This window comes from Megalobrama amblycephala, linkage group LG8, assembly GCF_018812025.1.
Source record: "Megalobrama amblycephala isolate DHTTF-2021 linkage group LG8, ASM1881202v1, whole genome shotgun sequence".
Lineage (NCBI taxonomy): Eukaryota > Metazoa > Chordata > Actinopteri > Cypriniformes > Xenocyprididae > Megalobrama > Megalobrama amblycephala.
The window spans coordinates 8,796,400-8,810,494 of NC_063051.1; the positions used below are offsets into that span (position 1 = coordinate 8,796,400).

General features: G+C 38.5%; 1 protein-coding gene across 13 annotated transcripts in view; it reads right to left on the reverse strand.

Annotated features, from left to right (window-relative positions):
• The window catches only part of ptprt (protein tyrosine phosphatase receptor type T), a 321,273-nt gene that overhangs the window by 161,757 nt on the left and 145,421 nt on the right, over positions 1-14,095 (reverse strand). For all 13 annotated transcript variants that reach the window (XM_048199084.1, XM_048199081.1, XM_048199083.1 and 10 more), the window contains exon 7: positions 5,271-5,564. In XM_048199084.1, coding sequence (XP_048055041.1) covers positions 5,271-5,564 — 294 coding nt within the window. The remainder of the gene's footprint in view (positions 1-5,270; positions 5,565-14,095) is intronic.

A 14,095-nucleotide genomic window follows, 5' to 3' on the forward strand; every position in this document is an offset into this window, starting at 1 on the left:
TTACCCGCAGCTTCAGCGTCTATTTATAATGTAGGGGGCGGGACGCAATAGATTCTAGAGAGCATTTGATTGGACAGAAAATCTGATGTCATCATGTCACGTGCAAATGAGAGACTAAGTTTTGAATGATAAAAAGGCTATACATATTCATATACATATATATACATACATATACTCTATCATGTGTCAGTTTGACACCCTGCATTGACTCATGGGTAATAATAACTTAAGCATGTCCAAATCCTAGAACAAGAGCCCATCCTTTGTCATGACCCAGTAACTTTCCTGCATCACACACACAAACACACACACACTCACTTCCTCAATCAGGCCTCACCTGACCAGCACCTCCACACCTGTCTGCTCTAATCAGTGCTGTGTGACAGATACGCACCGCTGTGTGTGCGCGCATGCGTGTGTGACAGGTAGACAGTGCCGTCACTTCATAAACACATGTTCTTTCTGTCACGCTTCACCTCTTGCCAATCCCTCTGTCTGTCCTGTCCTCTCACTCCTAAAATGCCTCCCTGCCTGAAGCAATGAAAGCTGACAAAGGATTTCACATTGATCTCCACACACAAACGTGGCTCACAAGGCTTTGATAGGTGCTGCAATCAGCCTTATCATTGCGTTCTTTGACCTCTCTCGCTCTTATTTTCCCTGAAACTCTCCTGCCATATCAGCAAATTTAGACAGTGTGGAACTTTGATAAAGCTGTAGACATTTTTTTTTTTGTGGTACCTGAATGCCAACTGGGCCCTTATACTCCAAAAGTTGAAGAACCCATTGTGCTGCGGGCAAGAGTCACAATCGTGTGAGTTAGAAGCCTGGCTTCCAGCTCATTAGGTGGGCTGCAGCTTGAATCTCAAGGGCAGCATGTCATCGGTGACAGCAGCGGTTCTGTTCCATTAAAGAAGGAGTATGAAGGTAAAATACAAACATTAGGTGTTGCAGGGTCTGTATTTGTAGGGTCTCGTACAATATAAAGTGTGGACATTGCTTGTAAACGTACACATGGGAAAATTAGAGAGAATGCATTATGCAGTTGCTAAGGTGTTGTGAATGGTTGACAGGTCGTTGCTATGTAGTTGCTAAGTTGTTCTGATTATTGTTACAGGTTTGGGGGTGTCCCTGCACTAAGTATAGCAGCTGTATTGTTTACATGTAATAGCATCCTTGTATTTCTGAGTAAATATTGAAACAGAAACTCAAGATGTATTTGTGTGTGTGTGTGTGTGTGTGTGTGTGTGTGTGTTTCTGTACGCATACAATGACACCCTCCAGTCTGCTGGTGTATTTTAAAGAGGACACACTTCTGTGTGACTATATTAGCATACCAATAGAGCTCCTGTGCTGCAGAGCGGAGGAGAAAAATTGAATTGGAAGGACAAGGAAGATCAGTGCTGTCGGCTGGAAGCAACTTCATTGGATCAGAAATGTGTGCGAGTGTGTGTATATATTTAATAGACGGCTACCTGTGGTGAGCTGGCATGAACGCACTGATTATGCAGAACAGTCTCACCTGGACAAGTAAAAATGTGAAACAAGCACACACATACATACACAACGCACACACATATGCATGGCCAAATAATAACAATAATAATAAAAAAAAAAGAACAGAAAAGGGATGGTGAAAATTCTTTCATCAACACACCTTCAACTTTACTACACATTTTTTGCTTTAATACAACCAGAAGTGCAGTGCACATCACACCAGAACAGGGATTTTTAACTACTTTTTTGACATATGGATTGTCCAAATCAAATTGTGACATTTTCAAGGTAATATTCACATCTAGCACTTTCGAAGCCTAACATGTTAAAAAAACAAACAAACAACAAAAAAACAAAAAACAAAGGCCAATTAATCAATCAATCAATCAATCAATCAATCAGTCAGTCAGTCAGTCAGTCAGTCAACCAATCAGTCAATCAATCAATCAATATCTGTCTATCTAAACTTTTTTCAAAAAAGTATTTGTCAAGCCAACATTCAAGTTCAGCAAGTTTGTCTTGACAAAGTTTGTCTTTCTTTGACTAGGAATCTAAAAGTCATTCTCAATTCAATTCTGAATGACCCCGAACGTCCATCAGTTTCAAGCTGAACTTATGCGAGACAATGTGTGAGCACTTGCACATGCACATACATGTATGCATGCTCATGTCAAAAAATGAAAACATCTGAGGAAGTAAGGTGTAGGAAAAGAGAATGAGGGAGGAGAGAGAGAGAGAGAGAGAGAGGAGCCCCTCTGGATCTCCCACACTGTGTCATCAATGACAATCCAGCTCCTTCATCACATAACCCTCACCTGGATCTTACTCTCACACACACAGTGACTTCCATCACCTGGATCACAGACTTCCCTACTTCCTAGGGCTCTCTCATCTGCTCCAGTCATCTCATTATCTGTCACTTTATCAGATCAAGAATGTCTCTGTCTATTTGAGCACCGCTCCACATGCCACCCTACTGCGTTTATAATTACGACCGAAAATTGTTCCCACCTATAGGCTTTGTCTTTTCTCCTGCTCCCTGCCATCTTTCTGAAGTGGAAATCTCAATTATCATTACAACTAACACCTTCACCCCCTCATAAATCATATCAAATCATCCCAGTCTCTCCCTACATCTCATCAGGAAACTAGACAATAACATGTTCTCATTTTGCCACTTTGCTATCTTTTTCTTTGTAGGTATCTACTACCGACTGATAAAGAGTACTTAAGTGCCGTCTATTCACTCACCCTGCCATTACTTCAGTCTTCAGTGTCACAAGATCCTTCAAAAATCATTCTTTATGCTGATTTGCTGCTCAAGAAACATTTCTTATTATTATCAATGTTGAAAAAAAAAAAACCGTGATACATTTTTTCCAGAATTGTTTGATGAAAAGAAAGTTCAAAAGAACAGCATTTTTTTGAAAAAATAAAGTTCTGGCATGACACTCTAATGGGCAGGCTAATAGGTCCTTTAACTCAATCTGCTCGTAATCACATCATTATCTATAGGACACAAATGATTGGTTCCTGCTCTATCAGTGCTCAATCTTCAAATACATGAGTAGCATTTGCCTTAGCAGTGCAGCGTGCTTCAGAAACCCTACACCTTCCCCAGATCCACCTGTGTAGATCTGCTACAGGTAATTCATGTACGCTATATTGTACAGCAGCAGCATGTCTTACTTGCTCACAGCAGCGTGTCGTGTATGTATTGGCAGTAGCAAGTACTTGCTCGTCAGCAGCAGCAGTAATAATCAATAGCAGCAGCGAAGCAGATCTATTCCACCAAGACCAAACATATCAACATTGTCATACCCATTACCATGCCAAACACTCAGAGAGTTGTCATGACAGAAATTTAATGCATCCTTGCTCAATAAAAGTATTCATTTCTTGTTCTTCAAAAAACAAAAGATCTTACTATCCTCAAACGTATGAATGGTAGTGTACTGTACGAATAGTTGATAAAACAGTCCATTATAATATATGAAGAGTTTGGTTCCAAAATGCGTTAAACGGCATTAAAAAAAAAAAAAAAAAAAAAGAGTTTCCGCCAATGCGAATGCGATACCGTTGTGTTATCTGTCATGTTTTCTCCCTTTCTTTCCAAAACACGATAAATGCCAGTCTCCCTTCTCTGCAGAATGCGATATATCCGCTCAACCAATCACAGCGCACCATTCCACGCAACGTAAACAGTAATGGCGGTGCTCTGAATACACCCGGCATCCCAGTTTTCCTTATCTGCTTAGTACTTTGTGATCAACAAAAACAGAAAAATGAATAATTTTGACGGCATTGATGAACCCGTGGTGGTTTCTGTGGTGGGGAAGAAACGTAAGTCATTGAAATGTAATCATTTATGTGAGGAGATTAAGAAGATGAGGCACTCGAGTTGGGAGGAGGAAAAATGCCGGCTGTTGCTTGTTCCACGACAGCATCAGACTTCTGTCACGGTCATGAACAGTTTTTAATACCAATGTACTCGGCAAATGTGTTTATTTTAACCAGATACTCTTTAATCGGTAATGACAAACGGAGACATAATTAATTTATAACATTAACAAGATGACTCGTTGAATTCATTTTGGGAGCGACGACTGAATGTATTCTTAGTCAAATGCCTGTCTATTAGATGAGTATTGACAAAGTTCAGAGGCTGTCATATATGTGAATCAACTTACTTTGTTGTGTATTTTCATTATGAAAAATAACTTTTATATTGATGGATTAACTGCATTTTGGAAAAAAAAATGTGTCATAGATTTATTGCATTTTGGGGAAAAATAATCAGTTTTTATAATAAACCTTTGAAAATCAAAATCTAGATTTGAATTTTTAATGTTTTTATAACCAAAAGATGCTATGTGAAAGTTTGAAACAGAAAATAGTGGTTTTCATCTTGCTGCTTTCTTGTTAAAGAAAACACATTTTTATTAATCAAAATGGATTTATAGCATTTTGAAACCAAACTCTTCATATATAGTGTTGGGAAAAATAACAGTTCATTATAATATATATATATATATATATATATATATATATAGCATTTAAAATCAACATTAACTTCAAAATACTAGCTGTACATATTGTTTTTTGAGTTATTGTTTTTTCATGCTACGTAAATTAATTCTAAATAAAGGCTTGTTAAAATTCAACAAAACTCAAAAACATCATACACAAATATTACACAAGCTTCTGGGAATTCAATAAACTTTCAAGTAACATTCAAATAATTATTATATTAAATTTAAAAAAATAAATAAATAAATAAATAAATAAATAAGAAGGGCTCAATTAGATCTCACAATTACAGTATAAAATAGCATCTCTTCCAGGTCCTGGTTTCCAGTTCTACCTCTCCCACCATACTTTCATATCTACACCATAATTTCCTATAAATAAAAGACATGAATAAACTCTACTTATTATCCCCTCTTTTATCATAGAAAGTTACCATGTATGAGACTTCTAAACCTTTGCTTTGAGTCTACATAGCTCATTTCTACAATTAAAAGCCATTACAGGGTGTTTAACCACCAATAACACACAGCTCCTGCTTTTACAGTAAGAAACTGTAACACTCTTAGATGCTTTATGTGAACAAACAGATTGCACTTAATCGTAGTGATTGAGTTTCCTTTGCAGAATGAGAGAAACATTGAAGAGCAACAACCAGAAACATGTACGTTGTTGTTAAACTGTCCAAACATTGATCGATTACATCGCTCATCTCTTCGTATTGTGTTCTGTATATAGACACTTACCAGCACATTTGGTCCGAGTGATGAGAGGAGGTCCCGGCGGTCCAGTGCCACCCTCTCCAGGTCGGGTCAGAAGAACTTTAATCTCATACTCCACATCCGGGTCCAAATGCCAGAGCTTGTAAGTTGGCGCATCCACGACATGAGTCTCGGCCCAGTTTCCAGTGGTGGTGCGGTACTCCACCTCTTTCAGGATGATGGGACCATCGCCGATGATGGAGTTGGCATTTGGTTTGATCCACAAGTAGGTGGCACCAACTGCGAGAAGCTCAGGAGGAGCAATGGGTGTGGGGGGCGCTGAAGAAGAAGAAGAAGAAAGAAAGTTTACATCAGGTGAGTTTGATTATCATCAACAAACAACAAACTTTACAGCTATTATGATCAGTACCGAATAGCTTTAATATATGAACAAATCCATATTTAAAAGAGGTGGGAGAAGCAGTAAAAAGAAATAAAGTGACTGCACTGAAATTCCTGAGCCATCTTGGGCAATAATTTTTCAGCAAATTTAAAAAGTTGTTGAAAGAGCAATTAAGGGCTGTAGCGAGTAATCTCACTTCACTATTACACTGCATTCAGCCATCATTTCATTTGCTTTTGTAGTGCAAAATGGTGAGAGGAAAATGAAGGCTGGAATTACAGTGAAGCGTGCGGCCGAAGCTTTGGAGCTCATTAAGGGATATCAGACAGACTTGCTTGGCCGGCAGAATTGTTAGAATAAATGGAATGAAACGTTTCCTGGAATCCCAGTTGAGAAGGTGGGCTATAGCTTTTCCCTAAACACTTAGCTAAGCTCTCTCTCTCTTCCTCTCTCTCTCCATCGCTTCTAACCCACTCACATTAAATCCACTGGAGACAGCTTATGGCTTGCACTGCATTAACTTCCTGTCTCTGCCTGTCTCTTCCTTCTTTGTCTGACTGCCGTTGAGCACCTCAGATTTACCCTCAAACCTGTGAAAGGTAAACAATATTTCTCTGTTTCTTGCTTCCTTCTTTCTTTCCTTCCTTCCTTCCTTTTTTCTGCTTATTTTTCCTCCTGCTTTCTTTCCTTCCTTCCACTCTTAAATTTTACTCTTTTAGAAGGGATACTTTCCTTATCCCTTATCCCTTCTTCCTTCATTCCTTTCTTCTCTCCTCCCTCCCTTTCTTCATTTCTTCTCTCCTTTTCCTTCATTCCATCCTTTCTTTCTCCCTTTAATCATCATTCTTTCCTTTCTCTCTTTTCTTCATTTCTTCCTTTACTAATTTCTTTTCTTCTATTCTATTCTATTCTATTCTCTCTTGATTTCTTCCTTCCATCTTTCCTTCCTTCTGCTCATTTTCTTCCTGCTTTCTTTCCTTTCTTACTCCCTTCCTTCCTCCCAATCTTGTTTTCCTCCTTTAGGATACTTTCCTTATCCCTTCTTCCTTCATTCCTTTCTTCCTTTCTGTCTCTCTTTTTCCTTCATTTCATCGTTCCTTTCTCCCTTTAATTTCCCCTCTTTCCTTTGTCTCTTTTCTTCATTTCTTCCTTTACTAATTTCTTTATCATTTTTCTTCACTCCTTCCTTTCTTTTCTCCTCTTTTCTTCAATTCTTCCTTATTTCTTTCCCTTCTCCCTTTTGCTTAATGTCTTCCTTTTTTCTTCCTTCCTCAATTGCTCCCTGTTTCCTTCCTTCCTTCCTTCCTTCCTTCCTTTCTCATTCCTACCTTACTTACTTCTGCTCTTGATATCTTCCTTCCTTACTTACTTATTCATTTCTTCCTTCCTTCCTTCCTTCCTTCCTTCCTTCCTTCCTTCCTTCCTTCCTTCCTTCCTCCCAATCTTGTTTTCCTCCTTTAGGATACTTTCCTTATCCCTTCTTCCTTCATTCCTTTCTTCCTTTCTGTCTCTCTGTTTCCTTCATTTCATCGTTCCTTTCTCCCTTTAATTTCCCCTCTTTCCTTTGTCTCTTTTCTTCATTTCTTCCTTTACTAATTTCTTTATCATTTTTTCTTTCCTTCTTTCCTTCTTTCCTTCTTTCCTTCCTTCCTTCCTTCCTTCCTTCCTTCTTTCCTTCCACTTTTGATTCCTTACTTCCTTTTTTCTTCCATTTTCTTCCATTCTTCTTTCCCTTCTCCATTTTGCTTCATGTCTCCCTTTTTCCTTCCTTCCTCCATTGCTCCATTTTTCCTTCCTTCCTTCCTTCCTTCCTTCCTTCCTTCCTTCCTTCCTTCCTTCCTTCCTTCCTTCCACAGTCTTCATTTCAAGTCAATAAGTAAGAGAACCCTAGCAACCGCATGCCGATGCTCTAGCAACCACTCAGAGCACCTTAGTAATGACCTGGCAACAACCCAGCCACCCAAACTAACATTTTCTTCATAAAATGTAAAAATTAAATCAATCAAAAAATCAAAAAATAAATAAAAATAAAAATAACAAATCTAATTCATTTACTTTATTTTATTCTTTATTTTATTTCTCAGTTCCTGCCTTGCATCTTCTAATCATCTTCTTGGCACTCTCTCTCAGCAGGAGAGGGGGCAGACAGACACTAATCCAGGGTTAGAGGTGAGTAGCGGTGCATGAAGGGTTCATCCGAGCATGGAAGAGCCACCCAGGCCCACTCTAATGAGAGGCTGCTGTCTCTACTGTGCCATGTAATCAACTGAGCCAGATTACCAAAGCCCATTTACCCACAGCCGATAACCACCGACTCCCTCAGCTGCCCGGAAAGGATACGCTCTGGCTCAGAGAAGAGAGTTTAGACGTGACCCGTCAACCTCCAAAGCTTAAGAGTGTTTAGTGCTTGAAATGAAAATGAAGGTGGGAGAAAATAAAAACGATAACAGGAAGGAAAGTGGAATAATAAAAAGTAAACAGAGATTACCAGAAAAAAAAAGACAAGAAATGAGGGAGAGCAATAAGTAGAAGAACTTTGTATTTTACATTTTCTGCAGAAACTGTCCACTTAAAGTCTCTATGATGTTTAGGTTTTTAGACTCAAGACTCATTTAATGTGAATTTAAATCATTTTGCTCATTTTATTGTCTTAGAAGACTAATATACATGAGCTATAATTTGCTTTAAGCCCCAGTAATAATGACTGCAAAACATATCTTAAACATTTTAGTGTGAAATGAGATATTGCTCATGGACAATGTCTTATTTATCATATGAATGAACTCCAGCGTGTTCATCAAGGTAGCTGTCACATATAAATTGCAATTTTGAAATAGTGCCTTTGTTCAAACCATTAATACACTTCCATCGTTTAATGCAGTTTCAGCAGTCTTTATGTCAGCACATTGTCCTGGCGTGGGCATTTACGGTCCTGCAGTTGATAAACTCGGCGATTAGTGGAGTGTTTTTGGATTGCACATTTATGATTGCAGCTGGATTGAAATGAGATTTGGATGCTGTTGATGACTGGCTGAATCTTGATGATTGCTTGCTGATGATTGGCTGAGTGTTATTGTACTCCGGATGATTGACAAACTATTCTGAGCTTCCAGCCCGATGGTGTGTATATATAATGTTTTTGTTGATTAGCACAGTGGATTGTGGCTACGTCACTAGAGAGATCAACAGATGTTCAATATGGGAAAGTTAAAACATCTGATGTCTATTAAATACATTGTAGTGCCATTCAGCTCACTTATTACTTAGGATGAAGCAACAGATTTGACAAAGAAATATTTTAGTATCATGACAAACAGCAGCTGACAATTGAAAGAGCAAGAAGAAGTGAGGGAATGCTTGTATATAAATACTCTGGTAGAAAAAAACAAATCTAAGAATGACACAAAGGCTTTAGTTCATCTCAGTAATTTTTTTAAAGGTCCCATGACATGCTACTTTTTGGATGCTTTTATATAGGCCTAAGTGGTCCCTAGTACTGTATCTGAAGTCTCTTTCCCGAAATTCAGCCTTGGTGCAGAATTTCAACCACTACAAGCCAGTCCCACAATGAGCTTTCCTCAGGACGTGCCGTTTCTGGGTCTGTAGCTTTAAATGCTAATGAGGAGGAGAGAGGCGGGCAAGGTGAAGGGTGGGTGTGGCCTTAACCAGCTTGCGGCCACTGTACCATGCGCTAATGTTGACAGTGGATGTATCGCAATGGCTCGTAGACATGCAGTCGTTCAAGCGTTTCAGTTTGACCCAGAATCTGATCCGGACGAAGAAGTTGCAGCGGCTACAGCAGGACGTCTCCGAATGTGTCTGGATACGGTACTTTAGTTGGTTTATGTATGCTGTTACAGTTATTATCGTGTAGCTAATGCTAGCCTGCATTGTTGGCTCTTCATTTTGCTCTGATTTGCTATCGTATATATATTATATATATAATTATCAGCTATAGACACTAACCAGCGCAACTAAATTAGTCAGACCTCTGCCATTATTACAAATACCTTTTCAGATAGGTGCCATTGTGGAAAATGTGCTACCATGCCAACATCATTTATTTGTTTACATATTTTATAATTCATAAATCTTAAAAGATTTTACAATATTATTACCATTACATCAAGCTCTGCAATCTGGAAATGTGGACATCGCGTGCGCCAACAGCAGAACGGTTATCCAAACAACAAAGAAATGTACAACACTCGCGTTACAGTGTGTGTAGATGCTGTCTACCTTTACATTAGCAACAGTAACTGGGCTGTATTGGCAGACGTTGAGGAAACAGTGGTCGGTGAAATGTGTGGTGCAGACAAACAAAACTATGGGAAGTTGTATCGGCGCATTACCAGAGAAAATAAAATTAACCCACTGTTTCTTCATAGGTTCAGATGAAGGAACTAAAAAAATACTTTGGTGTTTATTTGTACATCCAGACAGTGAGCAACTGCCATGCTTCGCTCGTTTGCAAGCCACGATGTCTCTTGAGGAAAAAAAAAATATTGTGCTTGAATCTCACTGTAGTAGCTCATTTTCTCATGGGCGGGCAAAGCAGAGAAAGGGGAGGTAACCTTTCCCCTTATGACGACATATGGGGAAGATTCCAGATTGGGCAGTCTGAGCTTTCATTTTCTCAATTTACCCAGGGCTCGGTTTACACCCATTGCCTTTTCTAGCCACTGGGGGACCATATGCAGGCTAGGGGAACTCATATTAATGTTAAAAAACCTCATAAAGTGAAATTTTCATGCCATGGGACCTTTAAATTCTCCAGTTCTGGTGTCAGAATATTCTCTCAAATAGTAAGATATACAAAAGATGAGAATGAATAAGAAAATATGCTAGGCTCAGACAGACTAGACACACACAGTGCCACACAGTATGGATACAGATAACAAAAGGAGCATTACCCATTCACCAGAGGTCCCTTTCACTCCAGGAAAAACCCATTTCCTACAGACATAAGAGGTTTCCTGCACACACTATTTACTATTTCAAGTGTAGAAGTTTATGTGCATGAGAGCACAATCCTAAACACTCTTTTTCTTATCAAATTCCCTTGATACATAAAGTTCATTCCCGTTTCCACTGATACTTTGCCATACGTTCAGGAATATTAGCAGCAATGTGGTTATTGGAGTCGGCTCCAATAACCACACTGTGCAGGTGTGTTTGTGTCCATGTGGCCAAGCACCCCTGTAATTTTATCCTTTATCACCTGGTGTCCACAGGGAGGTTTTAAAACCAGCTGGATTTGCGAGAAATCTCCAGAATTCCCCCCCCGCTATCTGATCAAAGCCCACCGGGTCTGTCTGATAGCAGAGCTGGGGGAGAGAAAGATGAGATCCACCGTCAAATGGGAATTTGTAGCGGTGAAACAACAATAATTGCAATCTGGTTTTTCACCTGTCGGAACAACCAATTCAGCGGAGACCAAGAAATAGAGAGAGAATATGGCTACAGTATGAAAACTGAAAGTAAATTCAAAGTAAATTCTAAAAAAAAACAAAAAACAAAGTAAATTCTATATTAGTACTCAATTCAAGTTTGTAGAAATTATGCTTTAATTTATACAAGTTTGAATTGAGTACTCATATAGAATTTACTATATTAGATATAATGGCAGGTAATTTTTTTTGTCCAAAGGCCTTAATTATAATAAAAAACAAAGATATGACATCCAAAGTATGTATGGTAGTACAACTAGATCTCTTTTATTGAATCCAAAAGGTTTCAATTATATTTTGCAACATGTAAAGCTATTTTAAAGATTTTGAAGTGTCAAAAGGTCATTCGGTTTAACCAAAGACCAATACAGCCATTTCTTTTGTAATTAAAATATCTTAAAATGTAATACATGTATATTTTTTTTTTTATTCTGGCATGATTTTATAACATCATATCTCAACATAGTGCAAAATGGTATTAAAATTATGTGTCGAAGTCATTGCTTTGTTATGAGAAAGAATGTCCAGAAAAATGAATTTCATTGATGTCATTCGGAGTAACCAATATAAAGGGACCATTTTGGATCAAGTCATGAAGTCAATATCATGTGACAGGATGTGACATCATTTAGACACCTGCAAAGGACCACATGGTCATGAAATAAAGCAGCTAACTCTCTTTTAACTCTTTGAAAAATTCATGTTTTCACTTGCTCATACGCATGTCCCGAAACATCAGGTCATTCGGTACAACCGCTATAAAACATGGAAAATGTTGTAATATTTTAAAACTTAAAGCTAGCCAGCTAACCAACTAGCTAGGTAGATATCAGCCTGTTAGCATTGTTTGAAAATATCGTCATTCGGTGTAACCATTTAAAAAAACAAAAAAAAAAATCTTACTGACCCCTACATAAAATATTGTCAAATGGCTTTTTTATTTCGTTCAGTCATATCACCCAACTCTAATACACAAACCTTAAACCTCAATTTAGCATCATGTCAAGCTTTTCTACATAAGATGCATTGTTGCATTTATCATTGAAAAACAATGTCTAATAAGTTGTACAACCAGAAATCGCATCAATAACAACAAAAAAACCTATTGAGCAACATCCTCAGTTTCGATTTAGAAATTGCATGATATTATGCCAAAAACCACACCACCAGAACAACTGCAAAACTCTCAATAGGACTAGCAAGCTCTCTGCACACCTATACATCAGACCTAAGCAGCACCCACAAAGATCCTACATCCTCCATACCTGCAGTCTCATGGGAAACACTTCTGAGTGACTTAGACAGTTGTTTCGACTCATTCTCTTTATTGTCTGGATCAAACCTCGGAAGAATGGCTCAGGGGAACCGGATGAGAGATGCCAGGAGAGATGCTGTCTGTGCCTTTGACCTGACCCTTATCCCTTGATGCAGTATCTCTTTGGAGGTTTGATTCTCTTTGTCAGGGCGAGGAACTACATTTCCCCCTTTTTCTTCCTTCCATCTAAAAACTAATTCCCTTCTATTTTTTTATAGTTGTGCATTGGTGTTAGAAAGGTTTCTGTTGAATGCCCTTGCAGAATGCTTTAATCAAAACACCATATTGAGCATTGTGGAAAAGCAGGGAACAAGAAAATACAGAGGAGGAACACTGTAAACATACAAGCGCAGTAAGAACAGCGTGAGAGGAGTGAAGGCTCTTCAAACCCTCTTTCTGAAGAAGTACATTCAGGTCTGGACAAATAAAAGCAATGCACGGGGAACGGATGACAAGAGAGGGAGAGAGTGAAAATAAGGGAGGAGGCGTCTTTCGCTAGACTGAATTCACAAACCCAGCGCTGTTCAAAGGAGGCATGCTGAGGACACCTGTGCATAAAATTCAAAATTCTGCTCCAAAAACATCTCTGGACGCAGTGAGACGTAAATCACGCATGCACACACACACACACACACACACACACACACAAACATAAAATCTCTGTTCCAAAACCTAGTGAGCTGTCTTACTGTCTGTCTACTGCCTTCATAGGCCGAGAACTGAAACGGAGCCTCATAAGGCCTGAAACATATGCAAACAAAGACGTGAAATACAAAACTGACTGCAGAAGAAGACAACTGACATTAATGTTCACTAAAATTAACTAAAGAATTGTGTCCCACTTTTTATTAGGTGACCTTAACTACTATCTACTAAAACAATTGAAAACAATAAGTTATTGTCTCCGTGTAAACAACAAAAACATGAAAGTGACATCCCCAACTACTGACCTGGCATATATAATACAGCGTTTTTCAGTCGTCTTCGTGGATCCGTCTGAATGGGGATCGTTTTATTTTTAGTACATTGCTGTCAAGTAAACGTACCCTTAGATTACCACAATGCTTTCTGGGATTGCATTATTCATAAAGTATATATGCATAATGCTTCGTTAGAAATTATCGTTATCGTAGAAGCCACATAATTGTGTATTTGAGTCAGTTCACTATGCAGCCTTCTTGGCTATTTTCTACTTAGGTAATATGCATATAAATACAACATGAAGAAAGGTCAAAATCTCCTAAACGGTTTTATTTAAAAAATTAAGTTGAGCAATATAACATCTAACAACAATGGTATAATAAATTAGTCATAAATTAGTCTTCCAGTGCGTTCTAGAGAAAAACATGGGCTCTTTTAACTGAAAGGAGTAACTTACATTTATACAGCCGCCGTATTGAGTGTTATGATCCTTCCCATTTATTTTTCTACAAATGGTCCGTCTCATATTTCTTATACTCTCTCTGCAGCCTCTGTATCGGTAGTTCACCTGCAATGCCTTAAAGTGCTGTCTAGGTAGGCAGCTCACTAGGTTTTGGAACTACTGTATTCCTATGATTTGGAGATTCTGTGAAAGAGCTATGTATTTCAATGCACATATGCGGCGTATACTTTGAAGTGCCGGGTACTTGGAGAGCAGTGCATCAAACTAAATAAATAAATATTCACACAGACAAATAAAGTGGCTGTGAGTGTTTGAAGT